Source organism: Cherax quadricarinatus, chromosome 84, assembly GCF_038502225.1.
Source record: "Cherax quadricarinatus isolate ZL_2023a chromosome 84, ASM3850222v1, whole genome shotgun sequence".
Lineage (NCBI taxonomy): Eukaryota > Metazoa > Arthropoda > Malacostraca > Decapoda > Parastacidae > Cherax > Cherax quadricarinatus.
In genome coordinates, this window is record NC_091375.1 from 9,992,823 (window position 1) to 10,020,222 (window position 27,400).

General features: G+C 39.7%; 1 protein-coding gene across 1 annotated transcript in view; it reads right to left on the reverse strand.

The window, feature by feature from the left end:
• Nucleotides 1–27,400, reverse strand: part of cac (calcium voltage-gated channel subunit cacophony) — a gene marked incomplete in the record, with an annotated part of 730,773 nt that overhangs the window by 485,612 nt on the left and 217,761 nt on the right. The window contains 1 exon segment of the mRNA XM_070103036.1: nt 1,948–2,103. Coding sequence (XP_069959137.1) covers nt 1,948–2,103 — 156 coding nt within the window.

Here is a 27,400-nt window from a genome sequence, read left to right on the forward strand (position 1 = left end):
ACCCTGGGAAGGCAAAGGACTACATGTCTTCCATTGGAGGAAGTTAAGAGGTACTTTTGCCTTTCACAAGATTCTTTCTTATGACTATGTTAACTGCAGTGCCATTTATTAATCTACTTCACATTAACCAACTTTGCATTACCTTTCAATGGAAACCATTTTTCAGTGATCCGGATGTATTTAACAATACTGTAAAGGCCAAACTTGCAAAAAATATTTATTTGGATTGCAAGAGACTTGCACCAAATATTAACCATAAGGCTAAAAATGTTCATTTGAACATAAAGATTAACAATACATCAGTTGATAGCCAAGATGCGGGTAAATTTTTGGGAATACACCTGGACACCAAGCTAAAATTCAACACACGAATTCAGAATATTACAGAAAAATGCAATGCAGTTGGCATTATCTTAATTTTTTTTTTTTAAACACATCAGCCATTTCCCACCAAGGCAGGGCAGTCCAAAAAGGAAGAAATGCTTTCATCATCACTCATTCCATCACTGTCTAGCGAAAGGCATGCCTATACTACAGTTCAAAAACGGCAATATATCTCCACCCCTACCCCAAACATCCCTGCTCACTTTGTACCACTCTCTAACCTATCCATACCTCACCTATGGTACAGTATCCATTTATCAAGATGAACAACAGCAAAAATCAGCTCACAATAATCACTCAGGATCCAGGCAACACACTCCCATTATTCAAAAGTTTAAATTTACATAACATACAAAATACGTATTCCCACTTTCTACTATACATACCACGTCTACACGACTCTCACTTCAAACATTAATTCAGAGCCCAATAATGACCCACATGAAGACAGAAACTCAGGAGATTAATTGATCTGTATATTTTGACCCCCTGAAGAGGATCCCTAAAGGGGGTCAAAATATACAGGTCAATTAATCTCCTGGTTTCTGTCTCTATGTGGGTTATTACTGAGAGCTGACAAGTGTTCATTACATTTTAGTTATTCTAATAAGAAAAAAAAAAAAGGCAATCACACTGAGAAGTTCGGCCAAAACAGCTCACATTGAGTGGAGTCGGTGCAGCAGCTGCTCATCCCCTGATCATGTTTGTTACTGTAAATTCATCTGCTTAGAGAAGGACAACTTATTTGATACAGTATGCGAGACTAGGTGCTCTCTCTCTCTCTCTCTCTCTCTCTTTCTCATATCAAAGGTGAAGGTGGGTACAATCCCTAACCACAAACCTGCCTAAATTACATACTTTTTTTGATGCCAAGTGTCTTCAGTAGCAGATATTATAAAAATCTGAGGCATTTCTAGTTTTCTTTGATGACAAATGTAAGGAAGAGAAATAAAGTAGCCTATTTCATAATATCAGCTATGACGGAACACAATATTTTTGTAACGTCTCCCTCCTTCACTGTCTCTACAATATGTTTACTCTCATCAAGTCTCATACCAAAGATAACATAAGATAAGGATAGTATAACATACAAATATTCTGCATAAAATATATGTATTATTATACTTATGGGGAAAGGATTATTTGTGCGGATCATTTGGTACAAAGAATGGAGGTCTGATCTTTAGTATCTTATGTAAAAGTTTAACTATAATATCACATATCACATTATTCTTCGAAAAAATGGGAAAAAAATTAAGGTGGATTAAATATTAACAAACTTGCATAGTATGATACTTTGTGTAGATGCCAGGCAATGCCCAAGGTGCCTGTGCAACCAGTCAAACCTCACTGCCCATTCTGAAAACATGTAACTGACAGTGTCACTAAACTGTCTATGTTACCCACTTATTCGTTACTCTGACTATAATAGAAAACTAAATTAAGATAAAAAAATATGAACACTTACCTAAATCTTCTAAACTGTGTCTATATTATTTGCTTATACTTTACCCAACCTATAACTGATAACTAAATTAAGATACAAAAATTATAAACACTTACCTAAATCTTCTAAACTGTAGCATGTTTTATGAAGAGCACCAGAGTAGAATTCAAGGCCTATGATGGCGAATATAACTATGGCGAAGAGGACGAGCAAACCGATTTGTAGCAGCGGTGCCATAGCCTTGATGATGGACTTCAGCACAACCTGCAGGCCTGGGAATAGATGATGAAGTTCACAGGTAGTTGGGGAGCTGGAATAGGGAGTGGGATAGGTGCTGTTCATCATGCATGGGTGAGTGGGGAGGAGGGACTGAGGAGCTAGAACAAGGAATGGAATAGGTGCTGGCTGTCATACACAGGAATAGGGGCGGTTGGAGCAGAGGTGGAGGGGGAGTGCTAGTAGTCATGCAAATAAGATGGTAAGCTGGAAAACTAATCTATGATTAAAATAGGCACTGCTAAACAGGCACATAGAATAAGAAGTGAAAAAGCAACAGAGAGAAGGTAACTGAAGCCAAGATAAAGATAGGTATTTATGCACAAGGAGTGAGATAAGTATGGTGGCAATGCACAGAGGATGGTAACAGGATCAGAGACAAGAAAAGGTAATCTTAGTTATGCTGAAGTGGTGGGTTAGTGCCAGGGTGGGATGGAGAATAAGAGATGGTGGTCAAGCAGAGGGTATGGTGCACCAATGGAATATATGAAACAGAATAACAAAAAAGGTACATGCATAGTTGTGACATGCCTATAATGGAGTAATGTATGATGTATTTGGAGAAGGAATGAGTTATACGTATATAGCAGCCAATAAGGCACAAGCTGCAGAATAAGTTTCTGTCAGGACAACATTTTCTCCATGATAAAGCTAGCTCTACAAAGAGCAAAACATTGTTGTGTAAGAGATAGCTTCACAATATGTCTGTTCTTCATTACTGTAAGCAGCAGACAATTTGAAGCTATGGCCATTGTAACCACAAAAAATATTTACAGACCATTAGATAGGTTAAACTGTAGTCCAGTGAGGGCTGTGGTTATGGAAACAACTGAAAAATGGTATGATAATACTGACAAGATGTGGAAAAGGACACTTATGTACAGTTCAGGATATTTATTAGAGGAAATGTTTCACCATGTATTGAGTCTTCAGTCCTATGTAAACAATGCCAGTGAGAAGTAGATGCATGCTACAGAGTGTAGCGGACGATGTGCATACTTTTTAATTAGAGCTGCAGGGAGTGCTGTGTGATGCAGTAGTGGTTGCATTAAAAACTATTAGTGGGTATACACATCAATGGATCAGATGGTATTGTGGATACAATGAAGGTAACAAGGTGCTATGTTTATTAACATGCTCTATTTACTAAAGTGCTTTGTTTACCAAGTGATTTTGTTTACTAAAGTACTTTTTCACCAAAGTGCTTTTGCTTATTACTTTTATTTACTAAGGTCATTCTGTTTACTAGTGTTTTTCTTTAGTAAACACTTTTGTTTACTAAGGTGCTGTGCATTCTGCCATGCTCTGTTTACTAAGGTGATTGGTTTACTAAGGTGCCACGTTTAACTAAAGTTATGTATATAAAAGGAAGGAAGGTTACCTTCGAGAGAAAATAGTCTGGTTTGGAACCTCAAGAAGAAGTAATGAGGAAGTGCAGCTCAACCTAGGTTATGAGTCTGGTTAATCTCTGTATAATGTGCAAGCAATTATACATAGGTTAAGACTCCACTCCACTTTAATTGCTAAGTAGTGGAAAGACAAGTATATAGTGCTTTTGCATATGAATAAAGTAGCTTATATATACCTTTTGTAAGAAGTGAATGTTGAAATAAATGACTATACTTTTAAGGAGATTCTGTGCAGATGACATTGCTTGAAGGGTCTTGATCAATGAAAAGAATTTAAGTGTTTGCCATGAAAACATTAATACCATTGGTTATAGAACAATGATTTATATTATGACTCACGAAATCATAACATGATTGCAAACAAATCATGGAATGGGTGGGGTTTAAATCCATGGTTTCAAGCCCCACCTGTTTCGTGATTTATTTTTATGATTAATATTAATCTCTTACCTGAAGGTGTGTATTGACTGAATAAACTTAATGTAATTTAATAGGTATAAGGTGTGTGTGATGTCACTGAAGAGATAACACTGGCAAACTCACTTTTGCAATGAATGACGCCCATTAGAGTGAGTGAAAGGTCAGAGGGATGCAGGTGGAGGCCTGTGATAAGAATGGTCATGCAGGTACTTCGGCAGCTAGAGAATGATGACTCTAAGAAGCTTATGTTAATGAGGTGTTGGTTATTAAAGGCAAGGTGGGGCTGTTTTTCAGGTATTAGAAAAGAAAAAGAGGTTGAAATGATGAGGCTCAACAGCATATTGAAAATTCCCATACCGGGAAGGGAGGAGGGAAAAGGAGTGGTGAAATTCGTCAATAACTTCATTAGTTTAAAAACAAAAACAGTACAACACTGAGATAAAAAAAAAAAAGGCTGAACTAGAACTTGGGTGCTTATAAAAGCCATTATTTGAAAATATGCAGGGGCAGGGGGGAGTGAAAAAACTAATGGTTTCTTAACAGTATCTGGGAATAACATAATAGCGAGAATGGAACTGAGGTAAGGTCCACAGTAGACGCCGGGGAGATGTAAGTCACACTGCCGATCATGTGAGGAGTTGACTCAAAACATCCTTGTTGGCAACTAGCAGCATGGAAACAGTATTAGAGGGGATGAACTATTTATGGCTTTGAATGTCCTTTTATTAAAGCAATACAATATCAACATATTTTGATGATTTAATTCCACTACGATATGATTTTTACAGATTTTGGAGAGTGAGCAAGACGGGAGTATGCTGGTATGTGGTGATGTGCTCCAACATGGATGGTAGTTGCTGAATGTTGAATTTCTCCCAAAATGAAGTGAACATTAGTCTGGGCATTTTAAGAGACCTGAGGCCATCTCTGAGTGCCATGATAGGGGATACAAGGGCTTTAACTGAAGGAAGGCATAGGAAGTGCCGGTTGGCTCCTTCCACTGATGAAGGCTGGTCACTTCCTATTTTGAGAGGCACTGACCAACTCTCATCAAGCATGAGGGACCCCTTCTTTATAAACATTTAATCTCCGATAGAAAATTTATTTACCATTGGGATTTTATTGTGTCAAAAAAAGAAGCTATGGAGTGCTATACTGTGACTAGTTTCGTGAGTACTTACCGTGCGTCTGAGTGACTGGTTACTGGCAAGGGTCACTACTACTGGAGGAGGTGAGGGGAAGTTACTACCATTTACAAGAGTTTGGTTAAGGGGGTTAGGAGGAGGAAGGGGGCGAGGTACAAGTACATACAACAACAATAACATCAACTAGGGTGGGGAGCTGGGAGGACAGCTCTCTCTTGCTACTCAAGATGTGGCCGACACCAACACACTTACTAATGGGGAAAGCACCAAGAACATAGGCACTAGGGAGAGGAAATAGTAGGTCGAGTCTGAAACTTGAAAGAGATGATGAAAAACACTAAGAGAAGTTAAAGTAGTAAGAGTTAAGAGAATAATGAAGGAAAAATACTGTACAGCAAAGGGAAATCAAGTAAATGTAAGTAGATATGAATGTAGTAGTAGGATGAAGCTAAAACAAAATCAAGACTAGACAAAAAGAGTGACTGCAAAGCAGGAGAGCAAAACAGGCAAAAGAAAATATCAACAGAAATTAAACACGAAAAAAATGTAAAAATGGAGAACAGAGCAAACAAAAAAATATTCAAGATTCATTGAAGTCACGAAAAAAAGACAAAAGCAAAAACTAAGTGAAAGTAAGAACAGAAATACGTATACAGATCAAATAATAACAGAAGTACGATTAACAAATGAAGGAAAAAAGAAAAGCAAATAAAAGAACAGAGGCCAAGAAAAACTATTCTCAAAAACTTAAAAAAGGGGCGAGTCATCTTAGAAAAACGGAGTGAAGAAAACAGAATAGAACTGCAACTAAAACAAGATAGAAACAGTGATACAGTACATGCATACTAATGGAGGAAAAAATTATCAAGAAAAATAATGATCATGACTGAAGAACAGAAATAAATATATGATATAAATGAGAATGAAGACACTAACATATGGATAACAAGTGAAATAAAGGAGATGAAGAAAGCACCAGAGAATTGTTTGTCACTGAATGAATGCCACAGACTAGAGGAATATGCAAAATAAAAAATTACTGAAAGAAAATCAAATAGAAATGCTCTATGAGAATAAAAAAAGAGCAGAGCAAAAATATGAAAGAAAAAGGAGAAAAAGAGGAAAAAGAAAAGGAGAAAAAGAGAGAAGAGGAGAGAAGAAAGAAGAGGAGAGATATAATAGAGAGAGAGAGAGAAAGAGAGGGGAAAGAGGAGAGGAGAGAGATAAAAAGAGATATAAAAGAAAGAGAGACAGAGAGAAGAGAGAGGAGAGAAGAAAAGAAGAGGAAGAGAAGAGAACAAAAGAGTGAGAGATAACTAAGTATCAAAAGTAGAAGAGGAATGATGCATCCCACCCATCTCATCTTCCAGGGTGATACTGGTGTGATTGTTGGCGCTGGTTGGTTCCTATTGCTGCTCCAAGATGCACTATGGCCATTTAGTCTTCCTTTAATATATCTCTCTCTTAGTTAAACTTATCTTGTTCTTATTGCTATTTTTTCTAAGAAAAATATCGGAGTTCTCATCAGAACTTAAGCATTTTGATTTCAGCTTTCTCTGCTGGCAAGGTTCACGATGATAACACAAGCAATTGCTTAAATGCGATAGCGATATCTTGTAATGATAACTAGACATTGTTATGTACCTCTTTTTTACCAATTTACCTGTGTTAAAAGGCTGGCTTTTATTTTTGCTATTGATTTAGAAAGGTAGTTTACATAAGTAAACTTACTGATAGGCAGCTGTAAACACAAGCTGAAGCCTCTCACTATCAAGATTCCTACTTAGTAATAAAGCTTTTTACATTCTTGGCGAAGTTTCAGACGACAGTTCCGAGATACTAAAAACGACAGCTTAAGAGCAAAATAACACAAAACTCAAAGGCAGCTATGAATCTGCAATCATACGGGTTAATTCCAACATTGTACATGTTAGTAATTATCAGACTGCTTAGCGCGCAACAGTATTCCCGGCCAGGGAGCTAATCAGCTAAGTGGTTGTTAATTGTCTGCTTTAATAATTTGCACCAAATTGGGTACTTAACCTCTCCTGTTTCTTATACTGGTAAGTTATAAATATTATTTTAACCCCTTTCCAGTTCATGTGATCAAAAATATGTAATGAAATTTTAGTCAATATTATTTTTAAATTAAAAGAAAACATATTTTATAGAATGAAAGGTTATGAATCAATAATGGTATCACATTTTCATAACTCTGATAGCGACTTCACGGTATTTTGATTTGATATGTGATTTGTCAACAATGTGAATGAAAGGACACAAGTGCAACTAATGTGACATTTATTGTGGCAACGTTTCGCTCTCCAGGAGCTTTATCAAGCTTGATAAAGCTCCTGGAGAGTGAAACGTTGCCACAATAAATGTCACATTAGTTGCACTTGTATCCTTTTACTTTACATATTGTCGGTAATTCTACCAACTTTATTACAATGTGAATGAAGGTCACAAGTAGATCTCTACTTGATAATTTAGTTAACTACATAAATGTCTGATTCCTTCTGTTTGGCATACAAACCCATACACATAAATGCTCACACAAATACACTCAATACATGTACATTAATATACAAACATGATAAACATAAGATTATGTACGGCCAAGGAATATGTAAAAACACCTTGTACAGCTTCACACACATACAAACTTGTACACCTTCACACACATACAAACTTGTACACCTTCACACACATACAAACTTGTACACCTTCACACACATACAAACTTGTACACCTTCACACACATACAAACTTGTACACCTTCATACACAAACATACAAACTTGAACACCTTCACACACATACAAACTTGTACACCTTCACACACATACAAACTTGTACACCTTCATACACAAACATACAAACTTGTACACCTTCATACACAAACATACAAACTTGTACACCTTCACACACATACAAACTTGTACACCTTCACACACATACAAACTTGTACACCTTCATACACAAACATACAAACTTGAACACCTTCACACACACACACACACACACAGGACCCAGTAGCAACCATTGAAGAGGTGGGGCCAGGAGCTAAGACTCAACCCCTGCAACCACAAATTGGCGAGTACACACACACACACACACAAAAATTCTGCAACAATAAACCAATGGACAATAGTAAAAATAATCTGAATGTTTTGAACACTGGGGTCCACTTTGTATACATCTCACCACAAGACTAATCCTCCCAAAACTGTCACAAACCATAAGGTAATTCTTGTATATAAAAATTATGTTGATGTGATTTCCTTCTTAAAACCCTGGCTAGATGAACTTTTTTTATACTTTATTAAAATTTATATAAATAAAAAATTGCATTATTCATCATCCCAAGCAATCCAGTATAATCATACTCAAATATCAATAATTAATGTGTGTCAATCATTTTATCCTAACCTAACCTAAAGAATGATTTGACCTATAATCAGTTGCAGGTAAACACCTGTCACAAATATGTTCTGGAAAAGGCTGCTGTTTGAGATAATACTGTAAAAAAGTAACCCCATATGAGTTACTTTCACGATGTGGTGAGATTCTTATCACATTGGTTGGAAGTTTATCATCCACCTAATTTTAGTTAATTATAAAATTAACCGTAGACGAGCCAACACTAGCACTAAGCAACTTCAATATTTTGCACCAACAACAAAGGGATGGTTTGCTAAGTGATAGAAACAACTCTCGAAACTAACTGTAGAGAATAAGTGAGTGAATCCTAGTGACACATTCTTCAGCCAAAAGGATAGAAAATCACCAAAAAGAAAATACTTTCATCATCATTCAACACCTTCACCTCACTCACACAAAATCACTGTCTTTGCAGAGGAGCTCAGATACGACAGTTTAGAAGTCCCTTAAAACTGTCAATATCCCAGACCTCTGTTTTAAAGTGCAGGCACTGTACCTCCCATTTCCAGAACACAAGTCTGGCTAAATCTATAATAACCAGTTTCCCTGAATCCCTTCACTAAATATTATCCTGGTCACACTCCAACAGCTCATCAAGTCCCAAAAACTATTTGTCTCCATTTACTCCTATCTAACACGCTCACACATGCTTGCTGGAAGTCCAAGCTCCTCGCCCACAAAACCTTCTTTACCCCCTCCCTCCAACCTTTTGAGGACGGCCCCTACCCCTCCTTCCTGCCCCTACAGATTTATACGCTCTCCAAGTCATTCTACTTTGATCCATTCTCTCTAAATGACCAAACCACCTCAACAACCCCTCTTCAGCCCTCTGACTTATACGTTTAGTAACTCCACACCTCCTCCTCATTTCCACACTCCAAATTCTCTACATAATATTTACACCGCTGTACAGCACTTCGTTTTACAGCATTTTGCTAACAGTACAGTGGTTTTCAATTAAACCCATTCTTCTTTTATTCAGACTTCCTACAATAAATATATTCACTACTCACTAAAAGCTAAGTATGAAAATATTTTAAGGCAAGTAATGGGTGTACTGTATATGCAGTTTTTAGGTCTAGCTCTATTGCTCACTAAAAGGACCCCAATGGAAATAAGTCACTTTGTCTGACTTTTCTGGGTTATCCTAGGTTCTCTACACATATACTGCTATCTATGATAATCTATGTAACTGTTAATGTGTATGCCTGAATAAACTTAGTTACTTACTTACTAATATATGATACTGTAAATGTGTTATCAGGCTTTTATACGCATTTGAAATTGAAAAAAGGCTATGTTTCACTTTACAGTGATATTTGCTTTACAGCAGTACTTCATGACTCAAGAAATCGTAATGACACGATTGCAAATAAACCATACCCCCGGCCGGGATTGAACCCGCGGTCATATACCTAGTTGGATGAATCTTATTGTGGCTAGCTGGTCTAGTGGCTAACGCGACGGGCTGGAGTTTTGAGACTCTATGACCGCGGGTTCAATCCCGGCCGGGGGTATGGTTTACAGCAGTAGCCTGGAACCTAACCTGCTGTATAACCAGGGCCTTCCTTTATATTTTAAGCAATTGCCATAAATAAATCCATCTATCCACCTTCAAAGATCATAATATTGTATCAACTGCATCTGCTAGAAAAATGACAAGATGGATAAAGAGAACCTTCAAAACTAGGGATGCCAAGCCCATAATGACACTCTTCAGGTCACCTGTTCTATCTAGGTTGGAATATTGCTGCACACTAACACCACCTTTCAAGGCAGGTGAAATTGCTGACCTAGAAGTGTAGAGAGAACCTTCACGGCACACATAACTGCGATAAAACACCTCAATTACTGGGAGCGCTTGAAGTTCCTCAACCTGTACTCCCTAGAATGTAGATGGGAGAGATACATGATTATATAGATTTGGAAAATCCTAGAGGGATTAGTACCAAACTTGTACATGAAAATCACTCCCTATTAAGCAAAAGACTCGGCAGACGATGCAACATTTCCCCCCATGGCCTGGCTGGCAAAGCTCTCACTTCACACATGGAGGGCCCGGGTTCGATTCCCAACTGGGTAGAAACATTCTGACGTGTTTCTTTACACCTGTTGTCCTGTTCACCTGGGTGTTAGTCGACTGGTGTGAGTTGCATCCTGGGCGACAAGACTGAGGACCTCAATGGAAATAAGACAGACAATCTTTGATGACGCACTGCCTTTCTTGGGTTATCCTGGGTGGCGAACCCTGTGGGGTTAAAACTCCATATGAAATCTTATCTTATGAAGAGCAGGGATTCCACTAGCACAATAAGAGACAACATAATAAGTGTCAGGGTTCCAAGACTGTTCAACTGACTCCCAGCATATATAAGGGGGATTACCAATGGACCCCTGGCTGTCTTCAAGAAGGTGCTGGACAGGCACCTGAACTCAGTACCTGACCAGCCAGGCTGTGGTTCATACGTTGGGTTGTGTGCAGCCAACAGTAACAGCCTGGTTGATCAGGCCCTGATCCACCATGAGGCCTGGTCACAGACCGGGCCACAGGGGCAGTGACCCCCAAAACCCTCTCCAGGTATACTTCAGCTATCAGAGGTGGCCCCATACAAGACTATATGACCACCTTATTATGTATTGCAATCAAAAAATACCAGAAAGTGGACACTACAAAAACAGGACAATTAAAATAATAGATAAATTTCAAAACTGTGATTAAAAAAAAAAATATACCAGACATCTGTAATTATAAACCTATCAATATATCGAGTAATATTTAAAATACTGAAAAGGGGAGCAAATGTTTGAGCAGAGAAGAACTATAATAATAATAATAATTTTTAAGAAAGCTACTTACAATTTTTTTTCAGAAATTTTCAATACTTGAAACAGGTCATATATATCAAGCAGAAAAATGACAGAGATAATAACCTTTGACAAAAAAACAAAAAAAACTTGACACAGTGAACCATAACATATGCTATGACACACAGCTATTGGCACACAATCGGTGGCCTGGTGGCTAAAGTTCCCACTTCACACACGCAGGGCCCGGGTTCGATTCCCGGCGGGTGGAAACATTCCGACACGTTTCCTTACACCTGTTGTCCTGTTCACCTAGCAGCAAATAGGTACCTGGGTGTTAGTCGACTGGTGTGGGTCGCATCCTGGGGGACAAGATTAAGGACCCCAATGGAAATAAGTTAGACAGTCCTCGATGACGCACTGACTTTCTTGGGTTATCCTGGGTGGCTAACCCTCCGGGGTTAAAAATCCGAACGAAATCTTATCTTATCTTATCTTATTTTAACAGGAAACATATCAAAAAATAACAACAAGGAATTATAACTTTCATTAATAAGTGTCTGAGCTTCACAAGCAAGTAAATTGTGTCTCCTATTACCTTTATGTTGGGTGACTGATATGCTCAAGTCTGACACAAACTTCTACTGTAAGTGACGACGACTTAGTGTGGAATAAAAATACAAAGATATAGCTGACATACTGCCCTCAAAGATGGAGTCATATATACATGATGCTTCCTACACAATACACTACATTATCTTGTGGAAATTGAATCAATATTAGTCAGCTCTCTCATAAAGCTTCTCTAAAAAGTAGTTTTTTTTTTGTATTTGCGACTGAAAAAAGTCCAAGCAAAATTGAATAGCGCACAAAAAGGCCTTTAAAGTATGTTATATTCAGTTTTGGATAGACTTTTCAACTGCATCTGCAAACAATAGCACTGCATACAAAAGCTTAATAAGAGAATTTACTATATTTGACTAGTAAAATATACAAAAACAGTAAATACTAATTGTACTAGTTCAACATTTTATCGTAATTTATTGTTCATAATACCTAGAAATACTTTTTTTTAAAAGAAATCTTATCGGCTAAAACAGCTTCTTGTCAATCATGTAATTTATTTGTATCAGTAAGTATGATAAGATAAGATTTCGTTTGGATTTTTAACCCCGGAGGGTTAGCCACCCAGGATAACCCAAGAAAGTCAGTGCGTCATCGAGGACTGTCTAACTTATTTCCATTGTGGTCCTTAATCTTGTCCCCCAGGATGCGACCCACACCAGTCGACTAACACCCAGGTACCTATTTGCTGCTAGGTGAACAGGACAACAGGTGTAAGGAAACGTGTCGAAATGTTTCCACCCGCCGGGAATCGAACCCGGGCCCTCCGTGTGTGAAGCGGGAGCTTTAGCCACCAGGCCACAAGTTTATTCAGGTATACACAAATACAGTTACAAAGATTATCATACATAGCAACATATGTGTAGAGAACTTGGGATAACCCAAAAAAGTCTCAACAAAATGCTGTGCATTTTGGGGCTTTTCAAAACAATGTAACCCTTTTCCATATTTTGGGTAAATAAATTATTTATTTATTATAATATTTATAATAATAATAATAATAATAATAATAATAATAATAATAATAATAATAATAATAATAATAATATATTAATGTTACTATTTTTAACTCATCGGCAGTTTCCCACTGAAGAAAGGTGACCTGAAAAAGAATAAAGTTTCACCACGACTCACTCCATCAGTCTTGCCAGAAGGGCACCGATACTATAGTTCAAAATCTGTAAAATATCTCCAGGATTCCTTCAGAGTGCAGACACTGTACTTCCCACCTCCAGGACTCAAGTCCGACCTCCCGGTTTCCCTCAATCCATTCATAAATGTTACCTTGCTTACACTCCAACAGCACATCAAGTTATTATTATTATTATTATTATTATTATTGTTATTATAACAGGGCAAATTATTCAGTTTAAGATGGTAAGGGGTTTGTAAGAAAATATTGTTGTCTTGGTATGTTACCTGTGTATAACTGAGATACACACCAGAAATATCCGATATATATAAGATATAGAAATAAGTCACTTTGTCTGACTTCTTTGGGTTATCCAAGGTTCTCTACACATGCTGCTCTGTACTGTATTTGTGTATACTTGAATAAACTTACTTGTTACGAATTATAGGGCTATCTTGAGTGAGCTGACATGTCGATTTTCTAATCCTATATTGACTCTCTATAAGATGTAATAATGTACATTATTATTATTATTATAATCAAAAAGAAGCGCTAAGCCACAAGGGCTATACAGCGCTGCGTAATAATATACAAACATGAATAAAATGATTGGTAAGCATAATGTTGACCCAGAGAAGTAATGAACACCCCCGCATGCAGTTCTCAGACTAGGTCACACGGGACCCCGGCACAGTAGGAATCACTAGGTCATTTACTATATTTGGAGATCCTTTATTTCCTAAATAACCAGTGATTACCTAGGAACAATTCTTTGAGTAGAGTGGAGCAGGTAGCTGTGATAACTGAGTAGAAATGGAGAAATATTGATGATAATCAAGGTGATGTGGGGGTGTAGTATTGAACTGGCCATAATGGGGCTCTGCTGGGGAGGAAGAAAGGGAGTAGGTGAGGGGGGGAAGAAGGGGGTCAGTAAGAGGAAGAAGGGGGGTCAGTGAGGGGAAGAAGGGGGGTTGGTAAAGGAGAGGAAGAATTAGGAGGGGGGGGAGGTAGGTGAGAGCCAGTATATGCCAGGTATCACCAGTTAGCACAGAAAGTTTCTCAACTCAGAGGATTCTAGCTCCATGACATCATTCCCGGACTGCTTTGACAGATTCAAATAATATTTGTCAATGTGTTGCAAGACTGAACAATGCTGTGATACCGATCAATGAAACAGAGGCTGACCATAAGATAAAGTGGGTCGCGTGTGCTGAGCTGGCAGCATCTGGCATCTGATGACAGCATCTGGTTGCCATAGCAACAAAATGAGGGAGGCATTCCTGATCAATGGAGAAAGAGCGAGCCGGGAAATGCCGGAGCCTCCTCAAACCACATCAAAATGATGCTGTCTTACCACCCAACCAAGTCTCCCTTTACAACCCGGTCACACTACAACCACCATATTGTGACCTTCAACCATCCATTCCCTCCTTACCTACATACCACTAATACCCATGTTATCAATATACAAATAGTGACCTGGTCATCCTCCCACCACCCATGTTATCAATATACAAATAGTGACCTGGTCATCCTCCCACCACCCATGTTATCAATATACAAATAGTGACCTGGTCATCCTCCCACCACCCATGTTATCAATATACAAATAGTGACCTGGTCATCCTCCCACCACCCATGTTATCAATATACAAATAGTGACCTGGTCATCCTCCCACCACCCATGTTATCAATATACAAATAGTGACCTGGTCATCCTCCCACCACCCATGTTATCAATATACAAATAGTGACCTGGTCATCCTCCCACCACCCATGTTATCAATATACAAATAGTGACCTGGTCATCCTCCCACCACCCATGTTATCAATATACAAATAGTGACCTGGTCATCCTCCCACCACCCATGTTATCATATACAAATAGTGACCTGGTCATCCTCCCACCACCCATGTTATCAATATACAAATAGTGACCTGGTCATCCTCCCACCACCCATGTTATCAATATACAAATAGTGACCTGGTCATCCTCCCACCACCCATGTTATCAATATACAAATAGTGACCTGGTCATCCTCCCACCACCCATGTTATCAATATTCAAATTCAAATTCAAATTCAAAGTTTATTCTCTATAAGAATTACAATGCTGAGTTTACAGAAATTTGGTTATTGTGTGGTTTACATGTAGTAAAATTGTGATTACAGAGTGTACCACTAGAACGCTTAGCATGGCTAGGCATTTCGGGCAGACTTAGTTTTATTCTTAATTGTAAAATATTACAAATTATGAGGTAAGTTGGTATTATGGCTAAGTGACTAAATACTAGTTTGTGAGTTTAGCAATGTGAATGCTTTTGTTTTGGCACAGTACATAGTTTCAGTATTGGAGTATCACAGGATTCATTATTTTAAGATTGAGATTAATATTTCTGTTTATGGTCAAATGAGTGAGTGAGTGTAAGTGTGAACCACCAGGTGGTATTCGTGTAGTTAGTTGACAGGGTGTATCAGGGAGATAAGATGTTTTCTAATGGTGGTTTTGAAGGTGATGAATGTGTCTGCAGTTCTAGAGTTCTCAGGTAGGGTATTCCAGATTTTAGGGCCTTTGACATACATTGAATTTTTGTAAAGGTTTAGTTGGACACGGGGAATGTCGTAGAGATGTTTGTGTCTGGTGTTATGCCTGTGGGTTCTGTCACAACTATCAAGAAAGCGTTTTAGGTCAAGGTTGATATTAGAGTTTAAGGCCCTGTAGATGTAGATTGCACAGTAGTAAGTGTGGATGTACTGAACAGGAAGTAAGTTTAGGTCTATGAAGAGTGGGGGGGAGTGTGGCAAGGGATGGGATTTAGTGATTATTCTTACTGCAGCTTTTTGTTGGGTTATTATTGGCTTTAGGTGTGTTGCTGCAGTTGATCCCCAAGCACAAATAGCATAGGTGAGGTATGGATAAATAAGTGAGTGGTATAGTGTGAGAAGGGCATTTTGCGGCACGTAGTATCGTATCTTGGAGAGGATCCCAACTGTTTTGGATACTTTTTTGGTTATATGCTGGATATGGGTGCTGAAATTCAGGTTGTTGTCAAGGTATAAGCCTAGGAATTTGCCCCCATTATTTCTGGTAATTAGAGTGTTGTCAATCTTAATGTTAATTTGTGCATCTCCTGCTCTGCTACCAAACATAATATAGTAGGTTTTGTCAGTGTTAAGCGTAAGTTTATTGGCTGTCATCCAAGTCGATATTTTGATCAGCTCCTCATTCACAGTGGTGTTGAGGGTGGCAAGATTAGGGTGAGAGATGACATAAGTCGTGTCGTCAGCAAAGAGAATGGGTTTCAGGTGTTGGGATACGTTTGGAAGGTCATTGATGTATATGAGGAAGAGCAGGGGACCAAGGACACTTCCCTGCGGAACTCCAGTATCAAGTGGCCGTGTTGCTGATGCTGTGTCTTTAATGGTGACATACTGATACCTATTAGTAATGTAAGATTTGAAATAAGCAAGCGCATGGCCTCTTATACCGTAATGATCAAGTTTGTGGAGTAGGATGTCGTGGTCTACTGTGTCAAAAGCTTTTCTTAGGTCAATAAAAATTCCTAGTGGATATTCCTTATTTTCCAATGCTGTGTAAAGCAGATCTAGCATTTTTATGATTGCATCATTAGTGCTTTTATTTTTCCTGAATCCAAATTGGCAGGGGTTGAGTATGTTTTGAGCCGTTATAAATGAATACAGTCTCATGTGCACGAGTTTCTCTAAGATTTTGGATAGCAATGGTAAGTTAGATATTGGCCTATAGTTGTTTAAGTCTGTAGGGTCACCACCTTTATGTATTGGTGAAACCCTTGCCATCTTGAGTAGTTTCGGGAAGGTGCTAGTCTCTAGTGACTTGTTAAAGAGTAATGAAATAGCATGCGAAAGGACATGGGCCGCTCGCTTGTACAGTAATGGTGGGACATGAGACAGATTCCCCGAGTTATTTTTAAGTGACTTTATAATCTCGGTGACTTCCCTGGTCATCCTCCCACCACCCATGTTATCAATATACAAATAGTGACCTAGTCATCCTCCCACCACCCATGTTATCAATATACAAATAGTGACCTGGTCATCCTCCCACCACCCTGGAGAGAGTTCCGGGGGTCAACGCCCCCGCGGCCCGGTCTGTGACCAGGCCTCCTGGTGGATCAGAGCCTGATCAACCAGGCTGTTGCTGCTGGCTGCACGCAAACTAACGTACGAGCTACAGCTCGGCTGATCAGGAACTGACTTTAGGTGCTTGTCCAGTGCCAGCTTGAAGACTGCCAGGGGTCTGTTGGTAATCCCCCTTATGTGTGCTGGGAGGCAGTTGAACAGTCTCGGGCCCCTGACACTTATTGTATGGTCTCTTAACGTGCTAGTGACACCCCTGCTTTTCATTGGGGGGATGGTGCATCGTCTGCCAAGTCTTTTGCTTTCGTAGTGAGTGATTTTCGTGTGCAAGTTCGGTACTAGTCCCTCTAGGATTTTCCAGGTGTATATAATCATGTATCTCTCCCTCCTGCGTTCCAGGGAATACAGGTTTAGGAACCTCAAGCGCTCCCAGTAATTGAGGTGTTTTATCTCCGTTATGCGCGCCGTGAAAGTTCTCTGTACATTTTCTAGGTCGGCAATTTCACCTGCCTTGAAAGGTGCTGTTAGTGTGCAGCAATATTCCAGCGTAGATAGAACAAGTGACCTGAAGAGTGTCATCATGGGCTTGGCCTCCCTAGTTTTGAAGGTTCTCATTATCCATCCTGACATTTTTCTAGCAGATGCGATTGATACAATGTTATGGTCCTTGAAGGTGAGATCCTCCGACATGATCACTCCCAGGTCTTTGACGTTGGTGTTTCGCTCTATTTCGTGGCCAGAATTTGTTTTGTACTCTGATGAAGATTTAATTTCCTCATGTTTACCATATCTGAGTAATTGAAATTTCTCATCGTTGAACTTCATATTGTTTTCTGCAGCCCACTGAAAGATTTGGTTGATGTCCGCCTGGAGCTTTGCAGTGTCAGCAATGGAAGACACTGTCATGCAGATTCGGGTGTCATCTGCAAAGGAAGACACGGTGCTGTGGCTGACATCCTTGTCTATGTCGGATATGAGGACGAGGAACAAGATGGGAGCGAGTACTGTGCCTTGTGGAACAGAGCTTTTCACCGTAGCTGCCTCGGACTTTACTCTGTTGACGACTACTCTCTGTGTTCTGTTAGTGAGGAAATTATAGATCCATCGACCGACTTTTCCTGTTATTCCTTTAGCACGCATTTTGTGCGCTATTACGCCATGGTCACACTTGTCGAAGGCTTTTGCAAAGTCTGTATATATTACATCTGCATTCTTTTTGTCTTCTAGTGCATTTAGGACCTTGTCGTAGTGATCCAATAGTTGAGACAGACAGGAGCGACCTGTTCTAAACCCATGTTGCCCTGGGTTGTGTAACTGATGGGTTTCTAGATGGGTGGTGATCTTGCTTCTTAGGACCCTTTCAAAGATTTTTATGATATGGGATGTTAGTGCTATTGGTCTGTAGTTCTTTGCTGTTTCTTTACTGCCCCCTTTGTGGAGTGGGGCTATGTCTGTTGTTTTTAGTAACTGTGGGACGACCCCCGTGTCCATGCTCCCTCTCCATAGGATGGAAAAGGCTCGTGATAGGGGCTTCTTGCAGTTCTTGATGAACACAGAGTTCCATGAGTCTGGCCCTGGGGCAGAGTGCATGGGCATGTCATTTATCGCCTGTTCGAAGTCATTTGGCGTCAGGATAACATCGGATAGGCTTGTGTTAATCAAATTTTGTGGCTCTCTCATAAAAAATTCATTTTGATCTTCGACTCTCAGTCTGGTTAGCGGCTTGCTAAAAACTGAGTCATATTGGGACTTGAGTAGCTCACTCATTTCCTTGCTGTCATCTGTGTAGGACCCATCTTGTTTAAGTAGGGGCCCAATACTGGATGACCTGGTCATCCTCCCACCACCCATGTTATCAACATACAAATAGTGACCTGGTCATCCTCCCACCACCCATGTAATCAATATACAAATAGTGACCTGGTCATCCTCCCACCACCCATGTTATCAATATACAAATAGTGACCTGGTCATCCTCCCACCACCCATGTTATCAATATACAAATAGTGACCTGGTCATCCTCCCACCACCCATGTAATCAATATATAAATAGTGACCTGGTCATCCTCCCACCACCCATGTTATCAATATACAAATAGTGACCTGGTCATCCTCCCACCACCCATGTTATCAATATACAAATAGTGACCTGGTCATGCCCCATAACCTTACCTCAATTATGTTATTTGTATGCAAAAAAAAAAAAAATATTAAATACCAAAATGGAATACCACACAATTTGGTAGCCAGAGAGAGGTACAGACATTAACTCCACCCCACACAACTGCCATTACCAAGTAGCCATCAGATGCTGGCAACGACCGTTTCTCCACCTAACTGCATCTTAACAACAATCACCATTTACACAGCTTTCCAGGAAACATAATATCAGGACAATTTGCTGGCTGAAAGCGAGTGACTTAACACTGGTATACACTTCTCTTCCTTCACCATCCACTCTATTGCACACACTCATCTGTAATTTATATCGGAGCAACTGACCAACTCTCAGTGACATACTGAGAGGCATCTAGAAGACAAACTAACCGTAATGTTTTAAGAGGTAGAGGGGTAAGCTGGTGGAAGGTATCGGTCAGATCACCGAAAGCTTCAACTGTGGGTCATCATATGACTAAGATCAGGGTTAGGAATCACTTATCCTGCTTCCTGAGAAACCTTACTTAATCTAACTTACCATAATTTACAGGACATGCCCAATGGTGCATTTCCAAATTACATACACCAACACAGGCCACACTTGCCATCACCCACACCAAGTCATATCCACTAACATTCACACAGGTCACACCTGCACCTATACGTAACACATTCCCACAGGTCACACCTGCACCTATACATAACACATTCCCACAGGTCACACCTGCACCTATACAGAACACATTCACACAGGTCACACCTGCACCTATACAGAACACATTCCCACAGGTCACACCTGCACCTATACATAACACATTCCTACAGGTCACACCTGCACCTATACATAATACATTCCCACAGGTCACACCTGCACCTATACATAACACATTCCCACAGGTCACACCTGCACCTATACAGAACACATTCCCACAGGTCACACCTGCACCTATACATAACACATTCCCACAGGTCACACCTGCACCTATACAGAACACATTCACACAGGTCACACCTTCACCTATACAGAACACATTCCCACAGGTCACACCTGCACCTATACATAACACATTCCCACAGGTCACACCTGCACCTATACAGAACACATTCCCACAGGTCACACCTGCACCTATACATAACACATTCCCACAGGTCACACCTGCACCTATACAGAACACATTCCCACAGGTCACACCTGCACCTATACATAACACATTCCCACAGGTCACACCTGCACCTATACAGAACACATTCCCACAGGTCACACCTGCACCTATACAGAACACATTCCCACAGGTCACACCTGCACCTATACATAACACATTCCCACAGGTCACACCTGCACCTATACATAACACATTCCCACAGGTCACACCTGCACCTATACAGAACACATTCCCACAGGTCACACCTGCACCTATACATAACACATTCCCACAGGTCACACCTGCATCTATACATAACACATTCCCACAGGTCACACCTGCACCTATACATAACACATTCCCACAGGTCACACCTGCACCTATACGTAACACATTCCCACAGGTCACACCTGCACCTATACAGAACACATTCCCACAGGTCACACCTGCATCTATACATAACACATTCCCACAGGTCACACCTGCACCTATACAGAACACATTCCCACAGGTCACACCTGCACCTATACATAACACATTCCCACAGGTCACACCTGCACCTATACAGAACACATTCCCACAGGTCACACCTGCACCTATACATAACACATTCCCACAGGTCACACCTGCACCTATACAGAACACATTCCCACAGGTCACACCTGCACCTATACATAACACATTCCTACAGGTCACACCTGCACCTATACATAACACATTCCCACAGGTCACACCTGCACCTATACATAACACATTCCCACAGGTCACACCAACAATCTCTCAAAGGTAAAGTTGAGAATTTGTGTTCACAGTTACTCACATTAAATGAGCCAAAGTCATCTCAACTTGCAACCTGGAATATGGAACTTCGATCCATTCTTGCAATATTTCCACTTGATATATTATGACTACTATAAATAAATTTTATAATATATATACATATATATACATATATATAATATATGTACATAAAACAGACTGATAGTCCATTTTGAAAAGTGACAAAAATATGTACTTAAGTACTTAATTTTTTATCAGCCGACAATTAACTCCCCTTAACTACCCTAGATACCCTGGTTGTTCTAGTTTAATAGGAAAACCAAAATGTGACTCCGCTTCAGTGTTAAAGGTGATAAATGACACGTGAAATGGGACAAAGAATAAATACCTGTGTCTATCGTCTGTTTTACAAGTGTCTATCAGCTGTGGCTTAACGTGCTCCTACACCCGGGATCTGTGGCTCTCGCTCTGCGCATCTTCGCTGGCTTGCACCTGTGGCTTAAAATGAAAATGGTTAACAGTTTATCGAAGGTTTTACAAACACCACGGCTAATCTGGGGCTCAAGAACAGCCGATGAGTAATTCATATCATCAGTAGCTGCGAATTTTATCCACATTCCCCTGGCTTTACACGCGTAGTTAACTGCGGTTTGTGTGTGTGGTTACCTGCGACTTAGTTAACTGCGGTTTGTGTGTGGTTACCTGCGACTTAGTTAACTGTGGTTTGTGTGTGTGGTTACCTGCGACTTTTTGTAGTTGCTGTTTTGACATTTCTTTTTTCAACTTGGGATTGTTGTGGTTTTTTTCTCACCTTTATTAATTTTTGTTAGAGCGGGAGGGCGACGAGGAGAGGGTGTAGCAGGGTGTGCTGGTGCGGATGGTGGGGAGTGCCAAGGGATGGCAGGAGAAAATATCAGAGGACCAACACGGGGCCGGACGGGAAACAACTCAAATTATAACTTAAATAAGACACTTAAAAAACTCACGATAATATACGAACGATTTTTATTCAGTCTACGTAAGAAATGTGGATTAAAAAATACATGAATGAGATGATGATGATGATGATGAGAGTAGATGACGATGATGATGACGCTGATGAGAGTGGATGATGATGACGAGAGTGGATGATGATGATGATGAGAGTGGATGATGATGATGAGAGTGGATGATGATGATGATGAGTAGATGATAATGATGATGAGAGTGGATGATGACGATGATGAGAGTGGATGATGATGATGATGAGAGTGGATGATGATGAGAGTGGATGATGATGAGAGTGGATGATGATGATGAGAGTGGATGATGATGAGAGTGGATGATGATGATGAGAGTGGATGATGATGATGATGAGAGTGGATGATGATGAGAGTGGATGATGATGAGAGTGGATGATGATGATGATGATGAGAGTGGATGATGATGATGAGAGTGGATGATGATGATGAGAGTGGATGATGATGATGATGATGAGAGTGGATGATGATGAGAGTGGATGATGATGATGAGAGTGGATGATGATGAGAGTGGATGATGATGATGATGAGAGTGGATGATGATGATGATGATGAGAGTGGATGATGATGATGATGATGATGACAGTGGATGATGATGAGAGTGGATGATGATGAGAGTGGATGATGATGATGATGAGAGTGGATGATGATGATGATGATGAGAGTGGATGATGATGATGAGAGTGGATGATGATGACGATGATGAGAGCGGATGATGATGAGAGTGGATGATGATGATGATGATGATGAGAGTGGATGATGATGATGATGAGAGTAGATGATGATGATGAGAATGGATGATGATGATGATGATGATGAGAGTGGATGATGATGATGATGAGAGTGGATGATGATGATGATGATGAGAGTGGATGATGATGATGAGAGTGGATGATGATGATGATGATGACGAGAGTGGATGATGATGATGATGAGAGTGGATGATGATGATGATGATGATGAGAGTGGATGATGATGATGATGATGATGAGAGTGGATGATGATGATGATGAGAGTGGATGATGATGATGATGATGATGAGAGTGGATGATGATGATGATGAGAGTGGATGATGATGATGATGATGATGAGAGTGGATGATGATGATGAGAGTGGATGATGATGAGAGTGGATGATGATGATGATGAGAGTGGATGATGATGAGAGTGGATGATGATGATGAGAGTGGATGATGATGATGATGAGAGTGGATGATGATGATGATGAGAGTGGATGATGATGATGATGATGAGAGTGGATGATGATGATGATGAGAGTGGATGATGATGATGATGAGAGTGGATGATGATGATGATGAGAGTGGATGATGATGATGATGAGAGTGGATGATGATGATGATGATGATGACAGTGGATGATGATGATGAGAGTGGATGATGATGATGATGAGAGTGGATGATGATGGTGATGATGATGAGAGTGGATGATGATGGTGATGATGATGAGAGTGGATGATGACGATGATGAGAGTGGATGATGATGATGATGATGAGAGTGGATGATGATGATGATGAGAGTGGATGATGATGATGATGATGATGATGAGAGTGGATGATGATGATGATGATAGTGGATGATGATGACGATGATGAGAGCGGATGATGATGAGAGTGGATGATGATGATGATGAGAGTAGATGATGATGATGAGAGTGGATGATAATGATGATGAGAGTGGATGATGATGGTGATGATGAGAGTGGATGATGATGGTGATGATGATGAGAGTGGATGATGATGGTGATGATGATGAGAGTGGATGATGATGGTGATGATGAGAGTGGATGATGATGGTGATGATGAGAGTGGATGATGATGATGATGAGAGTGGATGATGATGATGATGAGAGTGGATGATGATGGTGATGATGATGAGAGTGGATGATGATGGTGATGATGATGAGAGTGGAGGAAGATGAGAGTGAATGAAGATGAGAGTGAATGAAGATGAGAGTGAATGAAGATGAGAGTGAATGAAGATGATAGTGGAGGAAGATGAGAGTGAATGAAGATGAGAGTGAATGAAGATGATAGTGGAGGAAGATGAGAGTGAATGAAGATGATAGTGGAGGAAGATGAGAGTGAATGAAGATGATAGTGGAGGAAGATGAGAGTGAATGAAGATGATAGTGGAGGAAGATGAGAGTGAATGAAGATGATAGTGGAGGAAGATGAGAGTGAATGAAGATGATAGTGGAGGAAGATGAGAGTGAATGAAGATGATAGTGGACGAAGATGAGAGTGAATGAAGATGAGAGTGGAGGAAGATGAGAGTGAATGAAGATGATAGTGGAGGAAGATGAGAGTGAATGAAGATGAGAGTGAATGAAGATGATAGTGGAGGAAGATGAGAGTGAATGAAGATGATAGTGGAGGAAGATGAGAGTGAATGAAGATGATAGTGGAGGAAGATGAGAGTGAATGAAGATGATAGTGGAGGAAGATGAGAGTGAATGAAGATGAGAGTGAATGAAGATGATAGTGGAGGAAGATGAGAGTGAATGAAGATGATAGTGGAGGAAGATGAGAGTGAATGAAGATGATAGTGGAGGAAGATGAGAGTGAATGAAGATGATAGTGGAGGAAGATGAGAGTGAATGAAGATGATAGTGGACGAAGATGAGAGTGAATGAAGATGATAGTGGAGGAAGATGAGAGTGAATGAAGATGATAGTGGACGAAGATGAGAGTGAATGAAGATGATAGTGGAGGAAGATGAGAGTGAATGAAGATGATAGTGGACGAAGATGAGAGTGAATGAAGATGATAGTGGAGGAAGATGAGAGTGAATGAAGATGTTAGTGGAGGAAGATGAGAGTGAATGAAGATGATAGTGGAGGAAGATGATAGTGAATGAAGATGATAGTGGAGGAAGATGATAGTGGAGGATGGTGAAGGTAACAGCAAAGTGTATAATTATCAGTGATGAAAGTAACAGTGATGAAAGTGAGTTACAGTGATGAAAGTGAGTTACAGTGATGAAAGTGAGTTACAGTGATGGAAGTTACAGTGATGAAAGTGAGATACAGTGATGGAAGTTACAGTGATGAAAGTGAGTTACAGTGATGAAAGTGAGTTACAGTGATGAAAGTTACAGTGATGAAAGTGAGTTACAGTGATGGAAGTTACAGTGATGAAAGTGAGTTACAGTGATGAAAGTTACAGTGATGAAAGTGAGTTACAGTGATGAAAGTTACAGTGATGAAAGTGAGTTACAGTGATGAAAGTGAGTTACAGCGATGAAAGTGAGTTACAGTGATGAAAGTGAGATACAGTGATGGAAGTTACAGTGATGAAAGTGAGTTACAGTGATGAAAGTGAGTTACAGCGATGAAAGTGAGTTACAGTGATGAAAGTGAGTTACAGTGATGGAAGTTACAGTGATGAAAGTGAGTTACAGTGATGAAAGTGAGTTACAGCGATGAAAGTGAGTTACAGTGATGAAAGTGAGTTACAGTGATGGAAGTTACAGCGATGAAAGTGAGTTACAGTGATGAAAGTGAGTTACAGTGATGAAAGTAACAGTGATGAAAGTGAGTTACAGTGATGAAAGTTACAGTGATGAAAGTGAGTTACAGTGATGAAAGTGAGTTACAGTGATGGAAGTTACAGTGATGAAAGTGAGTTACAGTGATGGAAGTTACAGTGATGAAAGTGAGTTACAGTGATGGAAGTTACAGTGATGAAAGTTACAGTGATGAAAGTGAGTTACAGTGATGGAAGTTACAGTGATGAAAGTGAGTTACAGTGATGAAAGTGAGATACAGTGATGGAAGTTACAGTGATGAAAGTGAGTTACAGTGATGAAAGTGAGATACAGTGATGGAAGTTACAGTGATGAAAGTGAGTTACAGTGATGAAAGTTACAGTGATGAAAGTGAGTTACAGTGATGAAAGTGAGTTACAGTGATGGAAGTTACAGTGATGAAAGTGAGTTACAGTGATGAAAGTGAGTTACAGTGATGAAAGTTACAGTGATGAAAGTTACAGTGATGAAAGTGAGTTACAGTGATGAAAGTGAGATACAGTGATGGAAGCTACAGTGATGAAAGTGAGTTACAGTGATGAAAGTGAGATACAGTGATGGAAGTTACAGTGATGAAAGTGAGTTACAGTGATGAAAGTGAGTTACAGTGATGGAAGTTACAGTGATGAAAGTGAGTTACAGTGATGGAAGTTACAGTGATGAAAGTGAGTTACAGTGATGAAAGTTACAGTGATGAAAGTGAGTTACAGTGATGGAAGTTACAGTGATGAAAGTGAGTTACAGTGATGAAAGTTACAGTGATGAAAGTTACAGTGATGAAAGTGAGTTACAGTGATGAAAGTGAGATACAGTGATGGAAGTTACAGTGATGAAAGTGAGTTACAGTGATGAAAGTTACAGTGATGAAAGTGAGTTACAGTGATGAAAGTGAGATACAGTGATGGAAGTTACAGTGATGAAAGTGAGTTACAGTGATGAAAGTGAGTTACAGCGATGAAAGTGAGTTACAGTGATGAAAGTGAGTTACAGTGATGAAAGTGAGTTACAGTGATGAAAGTGAGTTACATTGATGGAAGTTACAGTGATGAAAGTGAGTTACAGTGATGAAAATGAGTTACAGTGACGAAAATGAGTTACAGTGATGAAGTTACAGTGATGAAAATGAGTTACAGTGATGAAAATGAGTTACAGTGATGAAAGTTACAGTGATGAAAATGAGTTGCAGTGATGAAAATGAGTTACAGTGATGAAGTTACAGTGATGAAAATGAGTTACAGTGATGAAAATGAGTTACAGTGATGAAAGTTACAGTGATGAAAATGAGTTACAGTGATGAAAGTGAGTTACAGTGATGAAAGTAACAGTGATGAAAGTGAGTTACAGTGATGAAAGTAACAGTGATGAAAGTGAGTTACAGTGATGAAAGTAACAGTGATGAAAGTGAGATACAGTGATGAAAGTGAGTTACAGTGATGAAAATGAGTTACTGATGAAAGTAACAATGCTGAAAGTGAGTTGAAGTGAAGAAAGTGAGTTACAGTAATGAAAGTGACAGTGATGACAGTAACAGTGATGAAAGTGAATGACAGTG